The sequence below is a fragment of the Phascolarctos cinereus genome, unplaced genomic scaffold (genome assembly GCF_003287225.1).
Source record: "Phascolarctos cinereus isolate Bilbo 61053 unplaced genomic scaffold, phaCin_HiC Scaffold_9;HRSCAF=440, whole genome shotgun sequence".
In the NCBI taxonomy this organism is placed as follows: Eukaryota; Metazoa; Chordata; class Mammalia; order Diprotodontia; family Phascolarctidae; genus Phascolarctos; species Phascolarctos cinereus.
In genome coordinates this window covers 156,687,399-156,714,773 of record NW_027556402.1, presented here as the reverse complement: position 1 = coordinate 156,714,773, position 27,375 = coordinate 156,687,399, and the positions used below count along the sequence as shown (strand labels likewise).

At 38.6% G+C, this 27,375-nt stretch overlaps 1 protein-coding gene across 1 annotated transcript; it reads left to right on the top strand.

The window, feature by feature from the left end:
* The first annotated feature begins 16,020 nt into the window (after positions 1 to 16,020).
* Positions 16,021 to 24,722, top strand: CHRNA9 (cholinergic receptor nicotinic alpha 9 subunit). Its single transcript, XM_020989653.2, has 5 exons — positions 16,021 to 16,747; positions 17,069 to 17,214; positions 18,198 to 18,352; positions 21,419 to 21,951; positions 22,467 to 24,722. Exons 1-5 carry the CDS (start codon positions 16,684 to 16,686, stop codon positions 23,006 to 23,008), a joined length of 1,440 nt encoding a protein of 479 aa, XP_020845312.1. The 5' UTR covers positions 16,021 to 16,683; the 3' UTR covers positions 23,009 to 24,722.
* The last annotated feature ends 2,653 nt before the right edge of the window (positions 24,723 to 27,375 follow it).

Below are 27,375 nucleotides of genomic sequence, written 5' to 3'. Positions count from 1 at the left end.
CTATTTCTCTTTTAATCTTAACTGCATTGGTTTTGTTTGTGCAAAACCTTTAAAAATTTTATATAACAAAAATATCCTTATTTGGTCATGAACTTTTCTCTTATCCACAGATTGGGAAGATAATTTCTTCTTTAATCCTCTAGTTTGTGTACTGTTACTCTTTGTGCCTAAGCCGTGCATCCATTTGGAGCTATTTTGTTATATATTGTAAGATGTTGGTCTATACCTAATTTCTGCCAGACTGCTTTCCAGTTTTCCTAGCAGGTTTTGTCAAATCGTTATCACAGTTGTGATATCTTTGGGTTTATGAAACACTAAGCTACTATATAATTCATTTGCTTCTAGACCTGGTATTCCTAGCCTGTCCCACTTATCAACTTTTCTATTTTTAACCAGTACCAAATGGCTTTGATAATTACTCCATTATAAGATAGTTTGAGATCTGGTACTGTTTGGCTACCATCCTTTCTTCATTAATTTTTTTCATTAATTCCTTTTTTTTTTTATTAATTCTTTGGCCTTTCATTCCTCCATGTGAATTTAGTTCTATAAAGTTATCCTTTGGTAGTTTTATTGGTATGGTACTGAAAAATTAAATTAACCTAGGTATGTTTCAGTTTTTAGTATAGTGGCATGGGTCAACCACAAGCAATTAATAACTCTACAATTATTTAGATGTATGTTTATTTCCATAAAAAGTATTTTGTAATAGTAGGCTATTAATTACTGAGTGGACTCTCAAATATTTTATAGATTCTACAATTATTTTGAAAGAAATTTCTTATTCTAACTCTTTCTGTGTTTTTTTTTTGGTAAAATACAGGCATATTAGTGATTTCTGTGGATTTATCCTGCTACTTTGCTGAATTATTTTATTAATTTTTAGTTGAATCTCTGCAACTTTCTTTGCTGAATTATTTTATTAATTTTTAGTTGAATCTCTGCAACTTTCTGGGTAGACCATTATATCAGCTACAAAACCAAACATTTAGTTTCCTCTTTAACTATGTTTATTTCCTTAATTTATTTTTCTTATCTTATTTCTATAGTGAACATTTCTAGTGCTACATCAAATAATAATGGTGATACTTTATCCCTGTTCTTATTGGAAAGGCCTCTAGTATTTATCAATTACATATAATACTTGCTCTTGTTTTAGATAGATACTGTTTATCATATTAAGTAAAGGTTCTTTTATTCCTATGCTTCTTGGTCCTGCCCTGATATTACTGGTCTCTTGTCATTTGGTTTTCACTTCCCCTAGTGTGTCTTATATTAAAGCACTTCAGTGTCAAAGTACTGAGGTGGATTTACAAGCTGCTCAGTTGAGCTCCTGCTTGCTAGTAGGACCCTTAATCCAGTGCTCATGGCTTCTGGCTGTCTTTTTTTTTTTTTTTTAAGCTACTCTGGACTGGATGAAGGACATTACCAATGTATTTCTTTCAACTTTTTTTTTTATCATATTTCAATCTGGTAATTTGTGGAATATAAGTGGGAGAGCTGAGTTCTTCCATCCTTTCATACCATGATCTTAACCAGAACTTTCAGATGACCACTTTTATGCCGTTTTTGTTTTTAAATATCTTTCTCTATACCCTAGTAGCACTTGTACTGCTTCAGCAGGTGGAAAGAACTGAGTTGTGATCTGCTTAGCAAGAACAATTACTTACAATTGGAAACTACAGGATAACTCATTTCCTTCTCTCTGAATCTGCACCACAGGTGAGATCCTCCCTAACCCATCTCTTCCCTAATCACTCCTCTCATGGCAGCAACCTGGTGATGTCCCTGGGTCTCTATTTCCCACCAAGGAGTGATGTCTCAAGTTTCCTCCCCCCATGAAGCCTTGTGCCTCCAGGTGCAAGGTCTGTCATCAGGCTCCTACTCAATTGACTGTCTTAAAAAGTTGACTTGAGGGTGCTTTCCATGCTTCTTGTCATAGCCACATCTTGTGGTATTTGTCCTGGGTGTCAGAACTTCTAGGTACAGCTCTGGTATAAATCTGCCATTTAAGAGAATAGATAAGGGATCATGAAGTTGGCATGAGTCCATCAACTTGAGGGCAAAGAATAGAATGTATCTAACCAATTGAATATAATAACCACTCTGTCTGATTATCAAGAAAGAATCACATGTCAACTTCAAGGTTCATTTCATAGTAAAATTAACGTAGCAATGATGTTGGGAAGATATCTATGTATCTATATCTATATATACCTCTCATTGTCCTTGGCTCATTCCTATAGACAAGATGATGAACTATTCTACTCTGCATTTAAATTTGCAGATTTCTCTGACCTACTGACTTCCTGCATCTCCATCAACCTCTTATGTCATTCTGGAGAGGAACTGCTTGAGGTAAAACATACCAATCAGTTAGCACCAGTTTGGTGGATCCAATCTGGAACTGGCAAGAGTCTCCACCTAAACCAGAAGACCTAGTTGAGAGAAGGCAAGACAAGATCCTGGCCCAGAAAGCGTTGCAATGATTAGCAAGAAATTATAGGTGGCAGAACAGAGGGTGTGGTCCAGTCAGAACTCAAGGCAAGACAGCCCAAATCTTCCTAATTTAGAGAAGCTGGCCCTACTAAGTAAGGTATAATTGGGTTAAGCCCAAATTTTAAATTATGTATAGCTGCCCTCAGTAAGGAAGAGCATTGGGAGGCAACCAAATTCCATTCCTGTGACATCCAGTCAAGTAGATTCTGTTTTAATGAGTTTGAAGAACTATTTGCAAATTATAAGTTCTGCACTTGATAATAGCCCTCACTGCTTAGTGACCACAAAGCCAATGAACATGGTAAGAGGCAGAAATTTTATTAAGAAATGACCACTGATTTACTTAAGGCATGGTGTACCTTATAACTCCAGAAAAAAAGAATTACTAGTATTACTTTTGTCCTGCTGATTACTTACAGAATTCCTCAAAACAGCTTTCTGTAATTAGAATACCTGATGTTTCTCACTCCTGTTTATGTCTTTCTAGCCCTACCAGAAGTACTCAGTTTGGTCCCTTTCCCAACTACTGTGCTTGAAGAAAACACCAACCAATTCTTGTCAGTTGAGCTTTCAAAGGAAAACATCTTCATCACCCTAAGATCTCTAGATCCAAGTGGTAGATATTTTAACCAAAATGACAAATATTATCCAAGAGCAACTGAAAATTTATAAATGAGGGAACTGAGGGGCAGCGAGTTTAATCGACTTGCCCAAAGTCACACAGATAATAATGAACAGAACCAGGATTCAAACCTAGGTCAACTGATTCTGTGCTTTCCTTTGTGATATGTTCAATTGTTCAGTCACATATAACTCTCTTCATGACCCTATTTGGGGGTTTTCTTAGCAAAGATACTGGAATAGCAAAGACACTGGAATGGTTTGCCATTTCCTTCTCTAGCTCATTTTATAGATGAGGAAACTGAGGCAAATCGGTTATGCGATTTGCCCAGGGTCACACAGCTAGTAAAAGTGTCTAGGGCTGGATTTGAACTCAGGTCCTCCTGACCTCCATGGTCAACTCTACATCCACTACGCCACCTAGCTGCCTCTGTGACATACTTCTCTTCAATGACCTCATTTTCATCTGATCCCTGGCACACTTATAACCTGGGACCATATGATTAAACATCTAAGTATACACTGCTCAATATTATTTGTTGCTTTACAACTGTTAGAATTCAATTCAACCCACTGCAATAAATATTTATTAAGTGTCTGTTATGTGCAAGGCATCTATCAAGGAATCTTTTACAATCTTATGTGCTTGGGAGACACTTTGTTGGATGAGAGCATTTTGCTCTGCTGAATCAATTTTTTTTTGGTCATCAACAGTAAACATAGTAGGATTTAATATTTTCTACAATTTTCAATCAATTGCAAATTTATATTCTGCAACAAAAGGTCATATTCATATGCAGAAACCTACCTGTTCCTTTCACACATTTTCATCAAGGACACCTTCAACTAGGCACAGATTATGTTCATTAAGATTTTATGAGACAGTAGGCATATGGGTTGGTAGCTATTCGTGTCTTCTCAGTGAGCTCTTTTTGGATATTAATGCCATTAGTGCCTTCTTTCAATTTATTGGTATCACCCCCTTTTCAGATATGTTGTGAATAGATCCCTTAACAAATTCAGAATTGTATAGAACAGATTTCCTCCATATTTACTTGGTCTGATCCAGCTGTGCCTTCCATTTTCATCTTCTTAAGAGCAGTTTTCATTTCTTCAAATATATACTCTTTAGGTTGGCATTAAGAGTTCTTCAGAATCTGTCTTCAGAATCTTTTCCAGATTTTTAAAAATACTATTTCCCTTCATGAACTCTACATTGCAGCTAAACTGAACCACTAGACATTCTATGAATTCAAAACTCCATTTCCTGCCACTAGGCATTTGCCCAAGGTACAGTATTCCCTATAACTGGAATGTATGCTTTCTTCATCTCTGACCTTCAGAATCCTGGCCTTCCTTCAAGGCTCAAATCAGATGTCATCCTCCATCTGTGCTCCTTTTCCAATTGTTGGCACTCTTACAACTCAGTTTTCTTTACACTTCCTCATATATTACCTGTGGTCCAGGATACCCCCAGGACTCTGGGCTTATATAAGTTTCATCCTATGGGCCCACCAAGAGGGTCAGTTTCTCTCTTTAGCTTTGTCTTCTCCTTGTAATAAAATTCTAGGGAAATCTCCCAAATAAATCTTAGGTATGGTTCACACTTAGGGTTTCCCCATATTTGAGTAATATGGTCTCCTTCCCACATGGGTACTCAATGTACAATATAGGATATGGGACAGGTTCCCCCACCCCCCTTTAGAAAATGCATATGTTACAAAAGATTCACAGATGCACATGATCAGTTACAGGAAACAAAATTTTTATACCTCCCTGGATGGTCGAGACCCTATGTGGGACTACTGAACCAGTATTCCCCATTTACTTCAGACCCACACCATCCAAGAAATTAATGGTAATACCATGAAATGTTGGCAAAGTCTAGATCTCCTGGACCCTCCTGGCATGGCTTAAGTTAGCTGTAAGAGCTACCTGGTGTAGGGCAGCTTAGTGGTTCAGTAGATAGAGCCGGCTCTGGAGTCAGGAGGATCTGAGTTCAAATCTGGCCTCAAACACTTGATCACTTGACTGTGTGACTCTGGGCAAGTCACTTAACCTCAACTGCCTTGCAAAAAGATAGAGATAGAGAGGAAGAGAGAGAGAGAGAGAGAGAGAGAGAGAGAGAGAGAGAGAGAGAGAGAGAGAGAGAGAGAGAGAGAGAGAGAGAGAGCACTTCCTAGTGAAGCCATTCTTCCCTGAAGAAAACACTATTAAGGAAACATCTACTCTCAGGGGCAGGGAGGGGCATAATTCCTGATTCTCAGGATTATCCATAAGGTATCGTTTACAGGTGGAAATGTCCACTCTCAATATCAGTAATCTTTGACCCATGCCCAGAAAAGAAAAGAGAAAGGCAGGAAAAGGTAGACAAGAATTAGACAACCAGAACTCCAGTCTTTTGCTTACCTGAAGTCAAGCTTGCCATTTTCTCTTACTTCCTGTTTAAAAATCCAAGGGAAGCTAGCTTGTGAAAAGAGTAAAAGGGATAAAAGAGGTGACTTGTTTCACTGTTCTTATAGTCTTCAAAAGGGTTCATCCTTCTGAGTCTAAGTCAACTCATCATCAGAAAGCATCCCCATGGGGGAAGCTAGGTAACTCTGGCCAAGTCACTTAACCCCAATTGCCTCACACATGCACAAAAAAAGCATCTCTAGTCATTTTCTTTGTCTAGTCCAAAATGCCTTTCTGAATGGTTAGATTAATTCACAGCTTCACCAACAATGTATTCAGAATTGTTCCTGTCTTTCTGCAACTCTTCCAACACTGACTATTGCCATATTTTCTCATCTTTGACAATTTGCTAGGTATGAGATGAAATCTCAGAATTTTAATCTGCATTATTCTTGTGATTTATCATAATTAATCATGACTAATTATTATCAGTGATTTGGAGTAATTTTTCATATGTTGCTAATAGTTTGTTATTCTTTTCAGAATTGTTCATATCACATGAACAGGATTTGGGGGTCATTTCACTTGGGAGTAGTTTTTGGTGTTATACATTTGTCTTAGTTCCTTAGTTTTCTTGGGCATTCAACCTTTAGCAGAGATATTTGATGCAAAGATTTTCCCTAGCTAATTGCTTTCCTTCTTATCCTAGTTGCATTGATTTTGTTAATGCAAAACCTTTTCAATTTCAGATAGTTTTAATTGTTGTGGCACTTTTTCCTACATGAGTGTAAATCTTGCTATCTACAACCCCATTGCCTTGAGTCTTGCTCTCTGGGCCAAGCAGAATAAATCTGATCTCTCTTTCAAATGACAGCTATTTGAAGATAGCTATCACATCCCTTCCTTCAACTCCATTCCCACAAAGCTTCTTTTCTCCAGGTTAAAATTTCCCAATTTCTTCAAGTGATCCTCATGCGGCATGATCTCAGGGACTTTCATCATCTTAGTAGCTTTTCTATGAATATTCTCCATCTTCTTAATTTTCTTCCTAAAATTCAGTGCCCAGAGTTGAATACAATATTCCAGATGTGTTCTACCAGGACAGGACTATGACCTCCATCTTTCTAAGCCATATGCCTTTTGATGCAGTGCTAAGATAGTGTTAGTTTTTTTTTTTACTTTCATATTATAACCTTGACTCATATAATACAACAACAACAACAATAATAGCCAACTTTTATATAGTGCTTTGAGGTTTTCAAGCACTTTACATATATATCTAAACTCCCCAGATCATTTTGGTGTGAACTATTGCCTCCTATTCATCTTGTATTTGAGAAGTAATTTTTTTTTATCCCAGGTTCAGGAATTCTGTTTATCTCTATAAAATTTCATCCTACTTCATTCAATCCATTGTTATAGCCTATTGAGATTTTTTTTCTATTCCATTTCGTAATCTTGAAAACATGAAACAAGAAGAAATGTCTATTTGGAAATAATTATCATATACTCTTACTTCTTTATAGTGAAAGCAGTTTTTCTTGTTATTCTTAGGACTTTTCTGAATAAAATACCTCCCTCTCACCCTTAAAAGTCAGTACCAATGAATATTAGTATCATATTCTTTCCCGGAAACCAAGATTTTAACCACTTAAATGTATGTTACAAAAGAGTATATAGAAGGAAGAACCTAAAATATTTTTTGTGAGAAATAGGAATTAACGAGCCAGTAATAGATCCTTTCTACCTATATAGCTAGAAAATATATAGCAGTTTTCAGTATTCGAGCAGAATAGGTTTCCTGTCTTCATTACTGAAAGAGATACAAAAAAAGCATCAAAACTCAAAGAGATACTATATTTTTTCTCTGCTTGGTGAGCATGACACTTTGCCCAAAGGAAGGGCCTCTGGCATCACAGTTCAGTTCTCCAAATATCTTCTTCCAAGAAAAATAAAGAGCAGCAGTAGAAAGTTGACCTAGAGCCTGGCAACTTTGGCATTTGCCTGGGCTTTTTTGCTAGACAGTAAGCTATTTCCATTTGCTTTTCATTTTAGGAATTTAGGATCAACTGACTTAGCTTAGGTATACTATTCAGTATATCTGTTTTTGTTTTCTCTTCCCATTTTTGCCTCTGTATTCTTCTATTTCTCAGTGTGTCCCAGAAGACAGCTTTGCTGCTTCTCCCTCATAGTTCCTCTCTTCTATATGGCTAAGAAGTATTTAATGTACATTGTGTAACAACTTCATACCCCAAGTTAGACTGACAGACAAGAGTTGGAAAGGATCATCAAGATCATTTAATTCAATGATGAGGCCCAAAGACGTGACAATGAGAATACGTAAAGTTGCCAAATAGATGAGGGCCAAGCACAGTCTAGAATTCAGGTTGCCTCATTCCCAGTCCAGTGCTCCTTCTACCCTACCACAATTGCATTTTAAACATTTCTTCATCATTTTCTTAAGTCTAGACAATAAAAAATAACAATAAATCAAGATTCGTAACATTTGCTGAATTGCAGGTGAAGATGCTCACGCTGAAAATTTAACAATCAGCTCTCTTGAGTCAATTTGATCAGAGTCTAACATACCCTTGACCATAAGATGATAGATTTAAAACTGGAAGAAGCCTTCATGATTATCTAATCTCATCCCCTCATTTCGATGTGGAAACCAAGGCTCAGAGATGTTAAATTATTTAGATAAGTTCTCACTGCCAGTTGGCAGAGTGGGATTTGAAACCCCGTCCTCTGATTTTACATCCAATGTTTCTTCCACTTTCATCACACTGCCTCCCTACCCAAGGTACTGCCTACTAAGCCAGAAACGCTTCAAGTGTGTCTTGATTATCAGACCTAGCTAAGTGTGGAGAGGCTCATATTTACTTAATACTTTAAGGTTTAATTAAACAATCCACCATGTGCCTACCTAAAGCCCATATGAACACTGCACTGCTGATGCCAATATGGTAAATTTTCTATAATCAAACCTCTTCATAGACTTCAGTCCTTTTATCACTGAATGCTGTCTGCCAGTTTTCAGGTGGGCAAAGTCATCTGTAAACAGGCTTGTTTCTGCAGGTGGACCTTAACAGTGATTCAAAAAGATGTGTTCAAAAGGACTCACACGTACAAAAATATTTATAGCAGCTCTTTTTGTGGTGGCAAAGAATTGGAAATTGAGAGGATGCCCATCAATTGGGGAATGGTTGAACAAGTCGTGATATACGAATGCAATGGAACGTTATTGTGCTATAAGAAATGATGAGCAGACAGACTTCAGAAAAACCTGGAAAGACTTGTGTGGTCTGATGCTGAGTGAAGTGAGCAGAAACAGGAGAACGTTGTACACACAGTAACAGCCACGCTGTGCGATGACTGCCAAAGGCCTCATGATAGGAAATGCTATCCACATCCAAAGAAAGAACTATGGAGTTTGAATGCAGATTGAAGCATACTATTTGCTATTTTTTTCCCCTTCTGTTGTGCTTTGTTTCCTCTTTCTGGTAGTCCCTCCTACTGGTTCTAATTCTTACTTACAACATCACCAATGTGAAAATATGTTTAATAGAAATGTATATGTGTAGCCTATATCAGATTGTACACTATCTTGTGAAGGGAAGTGGGGAGGAAGGGGGAGAAAAATTTAAAACTCAAAAGCATATGGAAGTGATTGTTGATTAATCAAAATAAATTAATTAAAAAAAGTAAACTCAGGAAAAAAAATTAAATTAAAAATATTTTTAAAAGATGTGTTTATAAATACAGTCTGTCTATTGGCTTTGAGCAGAATTATGACACAGGGTGGAAAACCTTCAAACAAACCTTCACTAGACAGAACTATTAGCAGTCAAGACTTAAGCTATTTCTGTGGGAAACAGCATATGCCCTCTGGCAAGACACTTCTGTGTGTAATATTATCTTTTTTAGATCATTCACCTGGAAGAATTGAATACTCCATATCATTTGCCAGATTGCCTTTCTGCCTCAGAAAAAAAAATACTATGAGTCTCTTATCATTCATGAACGTTTCTTACATCTATTAATTTATTTTAATGACCTTTATCAGCTTTTTCCTGAGTTATTAAGTTGCTTGCCTTTTCAATGAGGGGGGTGGGAAGAAAGGGAGAGAATTTGGAACTCAAAATTTTAAAAACATTTAAAAATTGTTTTTACATGTAATTAGGGAAAAGTAAAATACTAAATGAATTTTTTCAAAAACTTTCTCCTTATTTGGAAATGTTGAGTAGGTCAGTTTTTGAGCATGAAAAATCTGGTGACTAGTGGAATCTATACGGTTCATAAGGGGAAGGATTTTCTTTTATTTCTTGAGGAGAACAAAAAGAAAGGTATTAGAACCTAGAGTGACATCCTTGAGAGAACTTGGGACCTGCTGCACTTACCTGTGTGGCTGGATAAATTTCTTCCCTTGTTACTCAAAAACACTAAGGAAGGCCATAGTGGGACCATGTTGTTGTATCCTATTACAGTGGTGTTTCTTGGTCTTTTTCTGTTTGTGACACATCTGTGATATTAAAAGAACTTTAGGGAAACGTAACATTTGTCATCATTAGCATGATGTGATGTTGATTGCAAACAGAGAGAAATGAGATGGGGCCATAGTGGGTAGGTATTAGAAGAGATAATCCAACAATTCCCCTCTCCCCCTTCCTCAACAAAAACAAAAAACAATACAGTTTCTTGTAATAGTATGATCTCTGTTCTGGGATTCTAAAAGAGAATTTGTCACATGTAGAGGTAATGATCTCCAGTGTATTTTTAATGTTCCTGTCTTTTTAACATTAGTACTCTCCAAATGATGCCATGTGGCTGTGCAATCATGGAACACCGTGACCTTTTAAGAATTAAAGGGTGTTGGAGACAGGGCATGACACACACCAGCAATGTTTACCTGTGCACAAGCAGTGGTGTAAAAACTAGCATTTGTAAAATATATGATTGGAAAAGGAGGTGGGCAAGTCATGGGCAAGGGATAGCAAAAGGAAAGCCCAAGCTCTGCACTGGTACTTATGGAATGTTAAAAGGTCTAGAATGAATGAAAGAATGAAAAGGCATTTTAAAGCACCTATGATGTGTCAAGCATTGATCTAGGTCCTGGAGAATAGAAATACAAAAGTGAGACAGTCAAACTCTGATCACTGCACTGACTGAACTCTGATTAATGCAATGACCAACTATGATTCTAGAAACATTCTACCTACCTGCTGAGAGAGAGGTGATAGACCCAGAAGGAGACATACATTTTCTGGATGGGGCCAATATTTGGATTGGTTTTGTTTGATTGCATATTTGTAACAAGAGGTTTTTTTTTCTTTTCTTCAGTGGAGGTAGTGGTGGGAAAAAGGGGAAATAGATATTTTTGTAACTGAATATATAAAATTTGATTTTAAAAAGAGAGCTAGTCCCTGCTTTCAAGGACTTTATATTTTTAAAAATAAATTTTATTGATATATTTTGTCTTTACGTCACTAAGTTTTCTTCTATTACTTCTCCTCTTCATCCTTCCAGGGAGCCATCCCAAATAACAATATTTTAAAAGTAAAAATAAAAGTAAATAAAAAGAGGAAGAGAAAAAGATCAGCAAAATCAAGCAATGCGTTGAAAAAGTCTGAAAATACATGTAATGTTCCATACTCATAGACCTCACACTCCTGCAAGGGAGAGGGGGTGGGAGTATCTTTTCATATTTCATATTGCTTCTTTGTAATTTTGTAATACTCACTTTTAATTGGTGACTCATGTTCTTTCTTTTTATATTCTTGTAGTCAATGTGTATACTACTTTCTGGGCTCTGTTTACTTCACTCTGTATCATTTATGTAAGTCTTTCATTATTTTTCTGTGTTCATCATTATTAGACATTCCTTATAGCACATTAATATTCCATTACATTAATGTACCACAATAGGTTTAATCATTTCTTAATCAATGGCATCTACTTTGTTTCCAATTCTTTGCTACAGCAAAAAAGCAATTCTATATGTATTTTGGCATATATGGGAAATTTTTTTCAATGACCTACGTGGGGCATATGTCCAGTAGTTGACATTTTAGAGGCAGCTAGGTGGCTAAGTGGACAGAGCACTGAGTCTAGAGCCAGGAAGACCTGTATTCAAATCTGGCCTCAGACACTCACTAGTTCTGTGATCCTAAGCAAGTCACTTAACCTCTGTTTGCCTTAATCCATTGGAGAAGGAAATGGCAAACCATTCCAGTACCTTTGCTAAAAAAAAAACACATAAGAAAATTGAGACAATAATGCAGTATTGGTGGAATTGATTCAACCACTCTGGAGAGCAATTTGTAACTATGCCCAAAGGTCTACAAAACTCTGCATACCTTTTGACTCTACAATGCCACTCCTAGGTCTGTATGCCAAAGAAATTTTTTTAAAAAAGGATAAGGACCCATATGTACAAAAATATTTATAGCAGCTCTTTTTATGGCAAAGAATTGGGGAATGGCTGAGCAAGTTGTGGTATATGATTATGATGGAATACTATTATACTATAAGAAATGATGAGCAGAATGCTTTAGAAAAACTGATGTACAATGGTTAACTATGAATGACTTAGCTATTCATAGCAACATAATGATTCAAGACAATTCTGAAGGACTTATGTTGAAAAAATGCCATCTAACTCCAGAGAAAGCATTGATGGAGTCTGAATGCAGATTGAAGCATACCTTTTAAAAACTTTATGTTTCTTGGTTTTTTTTTTTTTGGTCTATGTTTTCTTTCACAACATGGTTAATATGGAAATGTTTTACATGACTGTACATGTATAACCTACATTAAATTGCTGCCTTCTTAGTCAGGGGGGAGGAAGGGAAGGAGAGAATTTGGAACCCACGATTAAAAAAAAACCCAAATGTTTAAAATTGTCTTTATATGTACTTGAGAAAATATTTTTTTAATTTTAAAAAAGAAAAACCCTCATGGGGTCATGAAGAATCTGACATTACTGAACAACAAAAATAAGTGGGCATTTTATTCATTTTATTTGCATAATTCCAAATTGCTTTCCAAAAATGGTCGTACTTAATCTCAACTCCATCAACAATGTGCTAGTATGCTTATCTTCCCCATACCCCTTCAACCTTGTCTATTCCCACCTTTGGCCATTTTTGCCAACTTTAATCTATGATCTTATGGTTCCTCCTTCTCCCCCTCTGTGACCAGGTGAAATTTTTAGCACAAGGTTCTTAGATATCTTATAGATCAGATATGCGTCATCCATACTTGGCTGGAAGGCAGAGTATCCTGAAGATTCTGAAACGTGCTTCCTTTTCTCTAGAATTTTTCTGTTGGTCGTTAATAGAGATTCTCATCTTTTTTTTTATTATTATTTCAATGGCCTACTACAGTGCTATAAAATGTTTGAAAACTAGGCTGTAAAGGATGGAAGCCTCACTCCCAGAGCTCTAATGAATTAACTGAACTGTGGTCATTTAAGACAAGAAGCTAGCGTGTGTGTATGTGTGTGTGTGTGTGTGTGTGCGTGCGCACGCGCACACATGGACACTGAATGAATTAGTGTGCTTTCTAGAAACAGATTTCACTAGAGTTTTTGGTTTGTTTTTCTGACCTTAACGTTCTGTGGTTTCTGTTATCAGAACTTCTATGCCTGGGGCCCCATTACATTGCTGCTGGCATTTGAACCACATAATTTCCTGACTCAACCAGGTTTAATTATGCACTGAACTGTTCATGTTTTCAATAGCATTTCATGAATTCTCAGCAAACTGGCATACTTTGAGAATGGGATATTCTGGCTAATCGAATTCCAAAATAACTGAGAGTTGAACAAGTGATTCCCTTGTTTCAACCCTTGTAACTGATTCCCCCAGCCCCAGAAGCAATAGGCTCCTTTTCAGCCCTCTTAAAGACATTACAGTGAATATAATCTTTGCTTTGAATACATTCTTTCCTCTGCCTCGCAGAATCCTTATCTTGCTTCAAAATCCAGTTTGGTTCCCCAAAGCCCTCCTGATCATCTCTCTGTCCCTGCCCCACAATTGTCAGTGATCTCTCCTGCAGGTTACCTTGTATTAAGTTGTCCATTATCACCACTGTTATTCAATATTGTACTAGAAATGTTAGCTTTAGCACTAAGAGAAGAAAAAGAAATTGAAGGAATTAGAATAGGCAATGAGGAAACAAAACTATCACTTCGCCAATGATATGATGGTATACTTAGAGAACCCTAGAGAGTCAACTAAAAAAAAACTACTTGAAATAACAAACAACTTTAGCAAAATTGCAGGATATAAAATAAACCCATATAAATCATTGGCATTTCTATACATTACTAACAAAGCCCAGCAGCAAGAGAAAAAAAGAGAAATTCCATTTAAAATAACTGTAGACAAAATAAAATATTTGGGAGTCTACCTGCCAAGACAAACCTAGGAAATACATGAACACAATTACAAGTTACCTTGTATTATACTTGTCTGTATACATGTTATATTCCCCAAGGAGAATATAACCTTCCTGAGGGCAGGGATTTAATTTTTTTTTTTAATTTTATGTCACCAGCATGTAGCATAGTGCTTTGTACATAGCAAATAAGAAATGTTACTGAATTGAATATGAGAGTTTTGAAGTGGCTCAGTCAGTCAACAAGCATTTGTGAAGCACTTACTGTATGCCAAGCACTATGCTGGAGATGCGAAGAAAGGCAAAAACTCAAGCTCTGATCCCAAGATTACCTTCTAATGGGGAGAGACAACATACAACTAACAATGTACACATAAGATCTATGTAGATTATGTGAGATGACTGGTTCACCTTGCTTAGAAGAAGCGATCTGCTAGCTAGAATTATGCGACCAATCATTGGGCAAGTATTTGTTGAGCACCTGCTATGAGCCCTATTTTGTGCTAGGCACTGTGGGGGAGGATAAGAGCAGTATAACCACAGTCCTTATCTGTGAGCAATTTGAAAAATAAATCAAAGATGACCTTTACTGTGCAGGGGTGGACCCTAGGAATTTGGTTACACAAAAGGTAACAAGCATTATTAGGCGTCTAGCATGTGCCACATACTATGCTAAGCATTTACGAATATTATCTCATTCGATTCTCACAACAACGCTAGGAGGTAGATGCTATTATCATCCCCATTATACAGTTGAGGAAACTGAAGCACACAGAGGTTAAATAACTTGCCTGGGGTTACACAGCTAGTGTCTGAGGTCAAATTTGAACTCAGGTCTTCTTGACTTTGGTGCTCTATCCACTGAACCACCTAGCGGCAAATCAGGTCACCGGTGAAATATGATCTTTAAAAATAACAGCCAGGGCAGTCAGATGGCAATAAGGAAACCATGAGAAATTAGCATCACATTAATACTCTCTAAGAAGGGAGTTGAGCAAAAGGGAAGCAGACAGAAACAGAAACCTACAGCAGTAAGGGAGAGCTGTTGACAAACACCCGACCCACTTGGTAGGTTTGGCTCCCAAAGAGCAAAGGATGGCTTAGTAAATTCAGGCAGCTTGAAGAAAATAGGAACATTCATCTCCCAATTGCTCTGAATCTCTATGGCAAACTAACCTCTTAATTGAGTTTTCCAGGTGGGTTTTACTGTTGGGAAGAATTGTGTGGACATGAATTCCTGGTCTACTTGGCCACTGAATTTCACGTAGTAAACTAATGAAGGAATTGTGTTTTGGTAATCAAATACCATTATGTGTGTGAAATTGCAGCTGATAAAAGCTGAACACTATACACAAGATAGTAGATTATAAGTTCCTTGAGGGCAGGTACTGTTTTTGTTTTTGTTTTGGTCTTTGCACCCCCAAAATATGCACAGTGAAAGGCACATAATAGATGCTTCATAAATTTTGTTGAATTGAAGGTGTTGAAATAAAGATGAAGATGCAGTAGCATCATCAATGTCGTTGTTACATTAGAGGCATCAAGGTGCTGAAGTAGATAGAGCGCTGGACATGGAGTCAGAGAGATCTGAGTTCAAAATCTGCCACAGAGATTTGCTAGCCCTGGGCAAATCACTTAGCTTCGCTGAGGCTCAGTTTCCCTGGCTATAAAATGGAAATAATAATAACACCTACCTCACAGTGTTGTTGTGAGAACCAACTGAGATAACATGTGTAAAGTGCTTTGTAAATTTTAAAGTGCTTTACAAATGTTAGCTATTATTTTTACACATAAATTTCTTGTGGGTTTGGTTGGCCCCTGAGTCAAATTCTGAGGGCCAGCCAGCTCAGCACAGGCCAAGTAGTATATATATATATATATATATATATATATATATATATATATATATATATATATATATATATTCCCTGGATCCACAAAGTTAAGAACTGGATCCTAGAACTCAAAGGGTATTAAAGTTGACAGACTAAGAGAATAGGAAAGCAATCTATGTGGAAACACTGAAAGAAAAGTAAATAGTGTAATGTTTCAACTATGGAATTATCTCCCTTTTTTCTTCTCCCTTCTGATTTGGATAAAATCATTTTCATCCTCACTTTTTCAGCTGATAACAGAGTTTCAGCAAACTTTTTATGCACTTCATATCAGCATGTTGGAGGTGGGAGTTCTCAGGTTAACCCTGGGAGTCTGAATAAATTCCTATGATGTAAAGCCATCTCTTCAGGCATAAAGAAGTTTTTGTGGCAAGAAAGTGGGAAAAGGAGGACCATTTCTGCTATTATTCCCTTTCTCTTCCCCCAAAAGCCCTTCCAGGTGTGTGATCTGAGTATTCTGGGTGAAGGTAGCAGAGGATCACCTGGGATTCCCTTCCTCACCGTTAACTCTGGGCCTGACTCCCCCAAGCTCCAGACATCATTCATCAGCAGGAGCAGAATAGGCTGGTCTCAGGTTACCTGTGGTGAGGAACGAGCATGAGACTGAGATGGGAAGGGTGAGGGAGGGGAGCCCAGGATGTCAGCATGAGCACAGGTTCAGCGGGCAATACTGTAAGAGATTTCTCATTCACTGTGGTGGTGGCGGCGGCGACAACTGCTCCCAAGAAAGAAAAGCCTGGCGCTGGGGCCAGAGTTTACTGGTGACTTGATAGAGATTTTCCATCTATGCCAAGTCTTATAATTTCTCATACAGTCAAAGAGAGTGAAAATCGCCTCTGCCTCAGGTTCAGCTTCAAGGAGTTCCAGGAAAAGGATGGACTGGCCCCATTCCTGCTTTTCCCTTTGCTGGATTTTGTGGGCAGCCTCAAGACTGAGAGGTGAGAGCTCATGTGGTAGTGGTTGTACCTTTGTATCTGTCACCCTGGCTCAGAGTATCTGGTACTGAGAAGCAGATCTCTGGGAATGGGGGGAACTGTGTTAAGGGAGCTGACCAGGGGCACACATTCGATGCAAAAAGGGATGGATAAATGGGAATACTTCCCAAAAGCTACTTGTCAATTTAGCTCTGTTTCCTGGAGCAAGTCTGGGGTAAGCTTGATTTTGGGTGGGGTAGGGGAGGGCACATACAGCCCATTCTGCTCTGAGATACAGGCTATGCTCTGAGTATTGACTCAGTACCAATTTTTTCTTTAATGCAGTCATAGAGGCAGCAGAAGGAAAATATGCTCAAAAGCTATTTAATGACCTTTTTGAAGATTACTCCAATGCCCTGAGACCAGTGGAAGATACAGACAAAGTACTAAATGTCACTCTGCAGATTACACTCTCCCAAATTAAAGATATGGTAAGTAACAATAAATGGATGCCTATTAGAGCTGCTGTTTAGGACAGCAACCTTATTTTCAAAAAGAACAGCTTCTTAGCTAGGGTAGTGAGAGGGGATAGGAGCAGGAGGTATTTTGTGTTAGGCATAATGGGAGATGGGTGAGATAAAGGAGAGGGGCCTTCACTTCACAAAGGTGTTAATTTCACTGATGTTTTCTTTAGATATGAAATGAGGAAAATAACCCTCATTCTGCTCAGCAGTCTGGTATGTGAATGAGCAAAACAAAAATGTCTTGTAAGACCTTTAAAATCTGCTTGGAGAAAGAAAACAGAAACAAGGGTGTGTGTGTGTGTGTGTGTGTGTGTGTGTGTGTGTTTAAAAGATACTGTATCTTATTCTGCATTTGAGGGTACATTTAGTTATGAGATTTCACTTTCCTTCTCTGCATTATGGATATGTACGTCTCTGTCTGTCTGTCTGTCTGTCTCTGTGTGTGCCTCTTTCTCTCTGTCTCTCCCCTCCACCTCCACCCCCATCTTCCTTCCTCCCTCCCTCCTTCCTTCCCCTTCTCTGCTCCTCTCTTCTACCCTATTTCTCTGTGCTCTTTTTCTTCTCCTTCTCCCTCTCTGTTTTCTTCTTTCCTTCTCTCCCTCTCTTCTTTCTCCTCTTTCTCTCATCTCTCTTTTCACTCTTTCTCTCTTCTCTCTTTTACTCTTTCTGTCCCTGCCATTCTTCCCTCCTTGTATGTTTTCATGAGAAATTTGATCTGTTCATCAAATAGGACCTTGAACATCTGCCCATTTTAAGCTAAGCATAATTTTAAAAGATGGGCTTGTCATTAACTTAGAGAAGGAGAATTTTTAAAAGCTGTTTTTTGTGCATGTAACATGAAGCCCTTGAAATGGCCATAATGCAGAAGTAGACAATGCATTCTAGCCATAGGATACATCTGGTTTAGTTGTTGTCATCTAGAAGTATCCACATCCCAAGTCCTCTTGCAGGATGAGAGAAACCAAATTTTGACAGCCTATCTGTGGATTCGCCAAATCTGGTATGATGCATATCTCAAGTGGGATAGAGACCAGTATGATGGGCTAGACACCATCAGGATCCCCAGTGACTTAGTATGGAGGCCGGATATTGTTCTTTATAACAAGTAAGTTGGAATCAAAACTAATGGCGTGTCGCTATCTTCAGATATTTGGCATGTGTTTCAACTAGTAATTTATTTGAATCTAAGCACAAGGATATTCCTAGCAGGCATGAAATGAAGCCCTTGTTGTATGGGAATTGGACAACTGGTCTAATGAAACATTTAATGTATTTTTGCATCTTGTCTCTCTTTTGGCTTAGATTTCCTGAGTATCTGTGTTTGTGGGAACTCTGAGTGTATTCATGGCTATTAAATAATGTTTTTGCCCCTACTTCTAATGTAAGAGGAACAATCTAAGAATGTGTGCCACTAATAATAGCTAACATTTATATGGCAATTTAAGGTTTGCAAAGTGTTTTATTCTTCTTATTAATGTATGTGTATACTAAGTATGTAATACTTATATTACTGATATTTATATCATATTTACTTATTAAACATTATCTCACAACAACCCTGTGAAGTAGGTACTATTATTATCCCCATTTTACAGAAGTGGGAACAGAGGCTGAGCAAGGTTAAGGGACTTGTTGAGAGTCACACAGCTGGGAAGTATCTGAGGCAGGATTTGAAATCAGGCCTGCCAGATGTTGGGTCTGGCATTCTGTCCCCTCTACCACTTTAGTTGCCTATTAAGATAAGAAAGGGAAATACAGGGGCAGCTAGGTGGTACAGTGGATAGAGTATCTCCCCTGAAGTCAGGAGGACCTGAGTTGAAATCCAGCCTCAAACCAAACACTTGACACTTACTAGCTGTGTGACCCTGGGCAAGTCACTTAACCCCAACTGCCAAAAAAAAAAAAAGGAGACACAGTCATGACACTGTTCTCTATTCTTGTTTCAGAGCCTAGCAAGGCAGTTGGCACACAGAAGTAGTGGAGGCTGAGGGTCCTATGCATTTTGCCATTAAGTAAATGATGTGCAAATAGTTGCCAATTACTTTTGAGTAAATAGCTTGGGTACTTAAAACAATATGATTGTAGTCCTGGAGATGAACAGGTAGCTAGGCAGCGTCATAGAATCTGGGCCTTGGCAGCAAGGGGACCTGAATTCAAAGGCTGCCTCTGATGTTTGAAAACTGGGTGACAATGGGTAAATCAGTTGACCTATCATCTGTTAAATGGAGATAATAATAGTACCAGCCTCTCGGGTGGTGGGGATAAAATAAGATAATGTATATAAAGTGCCATAAAAATGTTAGCTGATTACTTTTATGTTATGAAAGAATATCAAATCTAGTTACCCAAATGTCCTTATAGGAGTTTGATGCCTACCAAGGACATTTAATCAGATGTTTCCAGTAAGTAATGCTCTCCCTGGGAATCTGACAATCTGGAGAGGGAAGACAGGGAGATATGGTAGAGAAAATACTGAATTTGAAGACAGAGGCCACATACACCCAGGTCTTTGCCCTGTGGGACACTTAACAAGTCATTTTCCTTTTCTATAAAATGGTTACTTACAAGGGCGAGATGAGGGAAGTGCTTTGCAAACTTTAAAGAGTCATAAAAATGTTAATTATTGTCATGAAATTTTTCAGATCACTAAAGGGTCATTGGCTAAATTACCACTTCTGGTTAGCACGCAAAATCTGGTAGGGAGTAAATTCATTTGGAAGACTCCTGCCTTGTCCCTGGCCTATGGTACATTATCTCAGTTTTCTATGGGTATCCTAAATTCAACATATTCATTACAAAACTTGTTACTTTCTTCCCTCCCCCAACCTGACCCTCCTTTATCCAATTGCTGTTGAAGGCACCCAGTTACCCAGGGTACATAACCTTGGAGTCATCTTTGATCTGGCCTCAGACCCTTACTAACTGTGTGGCCTCAGACAAGTCACTTAACCTCTATTTGCCTTGGTTTCCTCATCTGCAAAAATAGAGGTAACACAAGAATCTACCTTTCAGGATTGTTCTGACTTGTTGCCTGGCTCATAGTAGGCATTATATAAATGCTAGCTATTATTATTACCATTGTTATTATTATATTATTCCTGATTGTTCCCCTCCTGCCTATATTGAATCAGTTACCAATATTGATTCTACCTCCGAAGCATATTTCCTTCAGCCTGTTCTCTCTACTTGCATGGCCGCCAATCTGGTATAAGCCCATATCACCTGAAACTTCCTAATTAACCTCCCTGTTTCCAATCTATGGTCTCTCAGTCTGTCCTCCATTGTCCATACCACCATCAAAATAGTCTTTCTAAGCTACAGGTCTGACCTTACTCAAAAACATTCAATTATTCCCATTGCCTCTAAGATAAAATATAAACTCTTCCGCCGGGATAGCTTCAGGCTACATTTCCAGCCTTCATACCACTCTTCTTCACAAACTCTACCTTCCAGCCCCACTGTCTCTCAACCTTGACACTCCTCCCATCTCTGTGAAATTAGAACAGCAATCCCCCATGCCTGGAATGCATTCCTTTCTCATCCCCACCTCTCAGAATCCTTGTTTTCCTTCAGCACTTGGCTTAAGTGCCATCTCATCTATGAAGGCTTCCATAATCTCTCCTTCACCACCCCCCTGCCCCCAAGTTGTTCATGTTTTCTTCCTCCCATTCAGAAGTGTTTCAAAGGAACAATTCAACAGGACTTGGTAACTACCTGAATATAAGGAAAAGAGAAAGCTGATTCATGAACAACTCTAAACTTTTGAGCCTAGGTTGTTGTTGTTCAGTTGTGTCCAACTCTTTAGGACCCCATAGACCATAGCGTGCCAAGGCTCTCCATGGGAGTTTCTTGGCAAAGATATTGGAATGATTTGCTATTTCCTTCTCCATGGATTAAGGCAGATATAGGTTAATCAACTTGTCCAGGGTCACACAGCTGGTAAGTATGTGAGGTCAGATTTGAACTCAGGTCTTCCCAACTCCAGGCCCAGTGTTCTGTCCACTGAGCCTAACTGCCTTCTTGAGCCTAAGTACCTAGTAGAATAGGGGAGACTTTGAGGTAAAGAGTTAAAAGGTAGAGAGCTACTTTGGGGGATGGAAAAAATTGGGAAAGAAATGAGATGATAAATTAACAGCTTTTCTTTTTTCATTTCTGCCCCTCCCCTCCTTAGAGCTGATGATGAATCCTCAGAGCCAGTGAATACAAATGTGGTCCTCAGATATGATGGTCTTATTACTTGGGATTCCCCAGCTATAACCAAGAGTTCCTGTGTAGTTGATGTATCTTATTTCCCTTTTGATGATCAGCAGTGCAACTTGACCTTTGGTTCCTGGACCTATAATGGTAATCAAGTGGATATATTTAATGCATTGGATAGTGGAGACCTCTCTGATTTCATTGAAGATGTGGAGTGGGAAATCCATGGAATGCCTGCTGTAAAGAATGTGATCACTTATGGGTGCTGCTCTGAGCCTTACCCAGACATAACCTTTACACTTATTCTGAAGAGGAAGTCATCTTTCTATATCGTTAACTTGTTGATCCCATGCGTGCTAATATCATTTTTAGCCCCATTGAGTTTTTACCTCCCAGCAGCCTCTGGTGAAAAAGTGTCCCTGGGAGTCACTGTCCTCTTGGCCATGACTGTATTTCAATTAATGGTTGCAGAGATCATGCCTCCTTCTGAGAACGTACCTCTGATAGGTGAGTGGCAGTAATAGTGGTTATGTTAAGAGTAATGATGGCTATGTGCTCAAAGTGAGTGAGCCACAGTTTGACAGTGATGATGATGATGATGATGATGATGATGATGATGATGATGATGATGATGATGCAGGTAGTTAATAAATTGTCATTGTATTCCTATTGCCTTTAATATAGTAGATGCTTAATAAATGCTTTTGGGTTGGATCAGTCAGTTCCAGATTTATACCAGTATAATTGATTTGCTATTAGAATTGGCATAGATCACAGGTTGTTAGAGTTGGAAAGGAATTTAAAAATCATCAAATTCAACTCCTTTATTTTATAAGTCTTTAAGTGGCAAGGTGGATAATGAATTTAACTTGAAGAATTTTAATGACTGATCAAATAGAATTCTATCCATTCTTTAAAACTAGAGTAAACAGAGCTTTTGACTTGGGAAGTGTAGGGATAGTGGTAGAAGAAAACGAAAAATCGTTTTTAATGCAAATTGTTTTGTTTGTTTTTAATCTGAGGCAAATACTACATCGCAACAATGGCTCTGATAACAGCATCGACTGCACTGACCATCATGGTGATGAATATCCACTTCTGCGGTGCTGAAGCCAAGCCAGTACCCCAGTGGGCAAGGGTAGTCATCTTGAAGTACATGTCCAAGATCTTATTTGTTTATGATGTTGGAGAACGTTGTGCCAGCCCACGCCATAGCAAAGAACAAGAACATCACCAGAAGGACGGCAAACTCCCAGAGCTGCGTCGGAAAGGACCCAGAAACAGAGACAATAACATTTCGAGAAAGAAGGAAATCAACGGACTTTTAAATAATGACTTGGGAACCCAGGGTGAGAATCCCAAAGAGGCTGACAGTTACTGTGCCCGGTACATGGCTCTGACGAGGAATATTGAGTACATTGCTAAGTGCCTCAAAGATCACCGGACCAATAATGCAAAAGGAATCGAATGGAAGAAGGTAGCAAAAGTGATCGACAGATTCTTCATGTGGATTTTTTTCATCATGGTGTTTGCTATGAGTATTTTGATTATAGCTAAAGCATAATCCGTGAGGTTGAAAGAATGCTAGATCTGGGAGTCACAGAACATGATTTTGAATCTTGACTATGCTACTTACTCCTTGTGTTTTGTAGGGTAAGTCATTCACCACTCTGGGGATCAGTTTCCTCATTTATAAATTGTAGAGGTGGGGAAGCTTTGAGGAGACAGTCTACAATGAAAGGAGCACCATCACCAGAATGGGAGTCATAACACTTAGGTTCCAAGCCCCATACTCCGTCGTTCATTGTGTGACCTTGAGCACATCACTGCCTCCTTCTTTGGGCCTTGGCTTCCTCTTGTGTAAATTGACAGGATTAGACTTCATAATAGCTAAAGTTCTTTTGCACTCTAAATGAATAATTCCATGACTCTTCCAGCTCTGAACCATTTTCATAAGCCAGATATTAAGATTTTCTCTATCATGTAAATGAGGGTCAATATTATTTAAAACACATATATCACACCTGCATGTATGCGCATGCCCAAACACACACACACACACACACACACACACACACACACACGGCCTCAAACAAGGTCTAAAATATATCAATGCATTCTAGATAAAAACAAAACGAGATCTTAGACTTCAATTCTAATTATAAGCTTTTTCTCTGCTAAAGGCATTTCTGACACTTGCTAGCAGGTAAAAGGGGCATTTTTTTTTTTGGTAGAGAGGGAAGATGACCTTTGAACCTTGCTATACAAAGATTAATTAAAGATTACCATGAGAACCACCCCAAAATGGGGCTATATCAAGTCTGCAGGCTCCCTACCACTCCAGCAGGGGCCAGATGACCATTTAGGTGGGATAATGTAAACAGGATTCATAATTTGGGCAGGCCATTGACTCATTGACCTCTTGGATTCCTTTCAATTCTGAGATTCTATAATTGCGTATATAAAAATGGAAAAGAAAGTGTAGAATTTACTTCCCTTTAAGAACCCCTTGAAGACCAAGAGCTCCTCTTTTGCATGGTTTAAATAGGGCTTACACCATAACATGTACTCAAAAAGCATAAATTTATGTTATCTGACTTATGTGGGTAAATCGGGCTGTTTTACAAAAGGTAATAATACTATCTATATACACACAAAATTCGTTGACACACCAACCTATCCCCTTCTTCTTTCTTGGGATACCCATGCATGCATTTTTCCTTCTGCTTTCTGGGCATGTGGACAACCAGATGCAGCTTAAGCAATCCTACCCGATAGTCTTAGCTTAGACATTCCAAGATTGCTAGGTGGGGCCTTCTTGTGAATTGCAGCAGCTGCCACCATAGAACCACAGAACTTGACAGGGGAAGCTATTTCCCTCTAATCCGTGACTCTTATTGGTTTATACCTTTAGCCTAGGACAGTGGTATCAAGCTTTTTGAAGTCATAGAACCATACATATTTATCCTAAAATCTTGATCAAGTGGTAACATTTTAATGCTATATTAAGCCCTTGGTTCTTTAACAGACAAGTTCAAGCTCTACCATGCTAGAAAAGGGATCCGGGTATGGGTTGGGTGACAGACTGATTGTCTGCTATCTGGCAGAAAGGCTCAGGCTGGCTGTTGGATTGCCATAGTGACTTTAGAAAATGTACTACTCCATGTAAAGGGATGGCAGTTTTCATCAGTGAAGGCCAGACCCAGACCAATGAAATCAAGGGTCCTTGTCAAAATTGTAAAAGTGTGTGTGTATACATATATACATACATATATATGAGTGTGTGTGTACATATATATATATATATATATATACATATATATGTATATATATTAGAGTATAGTGATAATATATATACATATATATATATATATGTATATATATTAGAGTATAGTGATAATAAAGCAAAAATAATACTGGTTTTTAGAAAAGGATCCACTGTAGATACTTATGAAATATTGATTGGTTAATTGATCCATGTTGCTATGAAAAAAGGGAAAGAAGGTTGGGAAGGATTTTTGAAGATATTATTAATAATAAAAATCACAAGACAGTAAGAAAATAAAGTTAGGGATGGAAGTCATGGGGATTATAATAAAATTTCCATCATTGTTTGTTGTTGTTCAGTCATGTCAGACTCTTTGTGACCCCATTTGGGGTTTTCTTGGCAAAGATACTGGAGTGGTTTTGCCATTTCCTTCTCCAGCTCATTTTACAGATGAGAAAACTGAGGCAAACAGTATTAAGTGACTTGCCCAGGATCACACAGTCAGTAAGTGTCTGAGATAACATTTGAATCAAGGTCTTCCTGACTCCAGGCCTGGTGCTCTATCAGCTGCTCCAGCTAGCTGCTCTAATAAAATTACTTTGTTTTTTTATGTTGTTTCTTCTCAAGGTGACAGCAAAACAAATGGAACTCGTTTTTCACCTAGTACTGGTTACTTTCTGGTGTTGAGCACTATTGTACTTAGGAACAAATATGTCATTATAGGGTATACAAGGTGGGGAACCTGTGACGTTCTAGGTCCTTAAGTGCAGCCTTGCCAAATCCTTGATTTGGCCAAAAGGCCGCACTTAAGGACGTATAAGGATTTGTTCTGTAAAATTTGGATTCTGTCAAAAGGCCGCCCTTAAGGACCTAGGAGACAACATGTGGCCTTAAGGCCATAGGTTCCCCACCCCTGGTATAGATGATGGTGAAATCTGGAGATAAAATATAAATTCACATGTATACAAGTTGTCCCAGAAATCTTAGTGTGCTGCACTCCTTTAGGATACCCTGAATATCACTTTAAGATTTGCAAAGTGCTTTCCTCACAACTAAGTAGGCAGTGCAAACGTTATACTCATCTTACAGATGGGGAAACCAAGGCTCAAGAAGTTAAATAATGCCCATGGTGGCAAAACTAGGAAGTGTCTAAGCTGAGATCAGAACCTAGGTCTCTCCTAACTAAGCTAACTCTAGCTTTTTTTTTTTAACTTTTTATGATTCTATTCCTTGAAGGGAAACGATTTGGAAATAATATCCTCCTACAAACTTATTCAGGGGTGGGGAACCTGTGGCCTCACCACATGTGGGCCTCTAGGTCCTCAAGTGCAGCCCTGTGCTTGAGGAGCTAGAGGACCACATGTGGCCTCAAAGCTGCAGGTTCCCCATCCAAGAGGGCAAAGGGATATAGTTTATTTTTCTTCATATGACATTCCCAATGCCCAAGAAAGTGCTTTGCCCATTGGATGAGCATTAGAAATACTTGTTGAATTAAATCAAATTTAAAATGTAAAAAAAGGCCGGTTCTTTCACACACACAAAAACAGGGCTAAATCAATGGTTCCGCGCCCCACCCCCACACGCTGATGAAATTCACCACAGAAACTGAGTGGACATCTGGGGAATTGTTGGGTTCTGGGGAACACAGTTTAAAGCCCTTGTATAGACTGAGAGGTTTGTTTTGGGGCATAAATGCTAAGCTGACACTGAGGGCTGTGGGATAAAAGCCTTCTGGGTTTCAGTATTACACAGACTGATTACTTTATTCTCAGAAGAGAAAAGTTAGAAGCTGACCCAGTTGGTACATAAGCCCAAAGAAGTGAATTCGTTACCTTGTTTGGGTCCCTGGGGACTTGAAACATTGATCTGCACCACCACACAATACCCAACCCTGCCAAGATGAAGTCCAGGCTAAAGTTCATGTGATAACCCTAGTTTTCCTAATTGTTTCAACTAATGAGCCATGCCTGCATAGGGGGGTAATTGAAAACCTCTGAGAGTCAAAATATAGCTAGTCAATGTCACCATCTTCCAGAAATTCAGCTCCAGAAAGGGATTTGCATCATCAAATAAATGATCTGTTGAATTCTTAATGACATGTTTTGTGTGGAGTAATTAAAGCTGTAAGTGTATCTGGACCTTCATATATAATGTAAAGTCATAAAGCGATTGAGATTCTCGTGTTCACGTGCTCTGGGACTGGGTCCCAAGATCATCTACTATGAAGGCAGATGGCAGGAATCCAGAATGTTCTTTGCACTTTGGAATAGGCTGTCCAGCCTCCTTCATCTGGTGTACCAGGTGTGACCAGCACCTACACTCTAGCAACCTGGGGAGCTGCTGTCAATCAAAAGATCCCTGTTGTGTTCTAGAATTCCCAGGTCAGGGGTCTCTAGAGCTGGAAAGGTCCTATAGAGATTAACTAGTTCAACTCCCTCATTTTAGAGAAAAGGAGACCATGGCTTGTTTTGCTGTTGTTCAGTCATATCTGACTCATTGTGACCCCATTTGGGGTTTTCTTGGCGAAGACACCGGAGTGGTTTGCCATTTCCTTCTCCAACTCATTTTACAGATGAGAAAACTGAGGCAAACAGGGTTAAGTGACTTGCCCAGGATGACACAGCTTTTAAGTGTCTGAGGCCAGCACTATGCACTGCACCAGC

Bases quoted from the DNA above. Each gene is read 5' to 3' on its own strand.
- CHRNA9 (XM_020989653.2), top strand. From the start codon at position 16,684: ATGGACTGGCCCCATTCCTGCTTTTCCCTTTGCTGGATTTTGTGGGCA. The intron at 18,353-21,418 runs GTAAGTTGGAAT...TCCCCTCCTTAG, and splicing joins GATATTGTTCTTTATAACAA to AGCTGATGATGAATCCTCAG. The intron at 21,952-22,466 runs GTGAGTGGCAGT...TTTTAATCTGAG, and splicing joins TGAGAACGTACCTCTGATAG to GCAAATACTACATCGCAACA.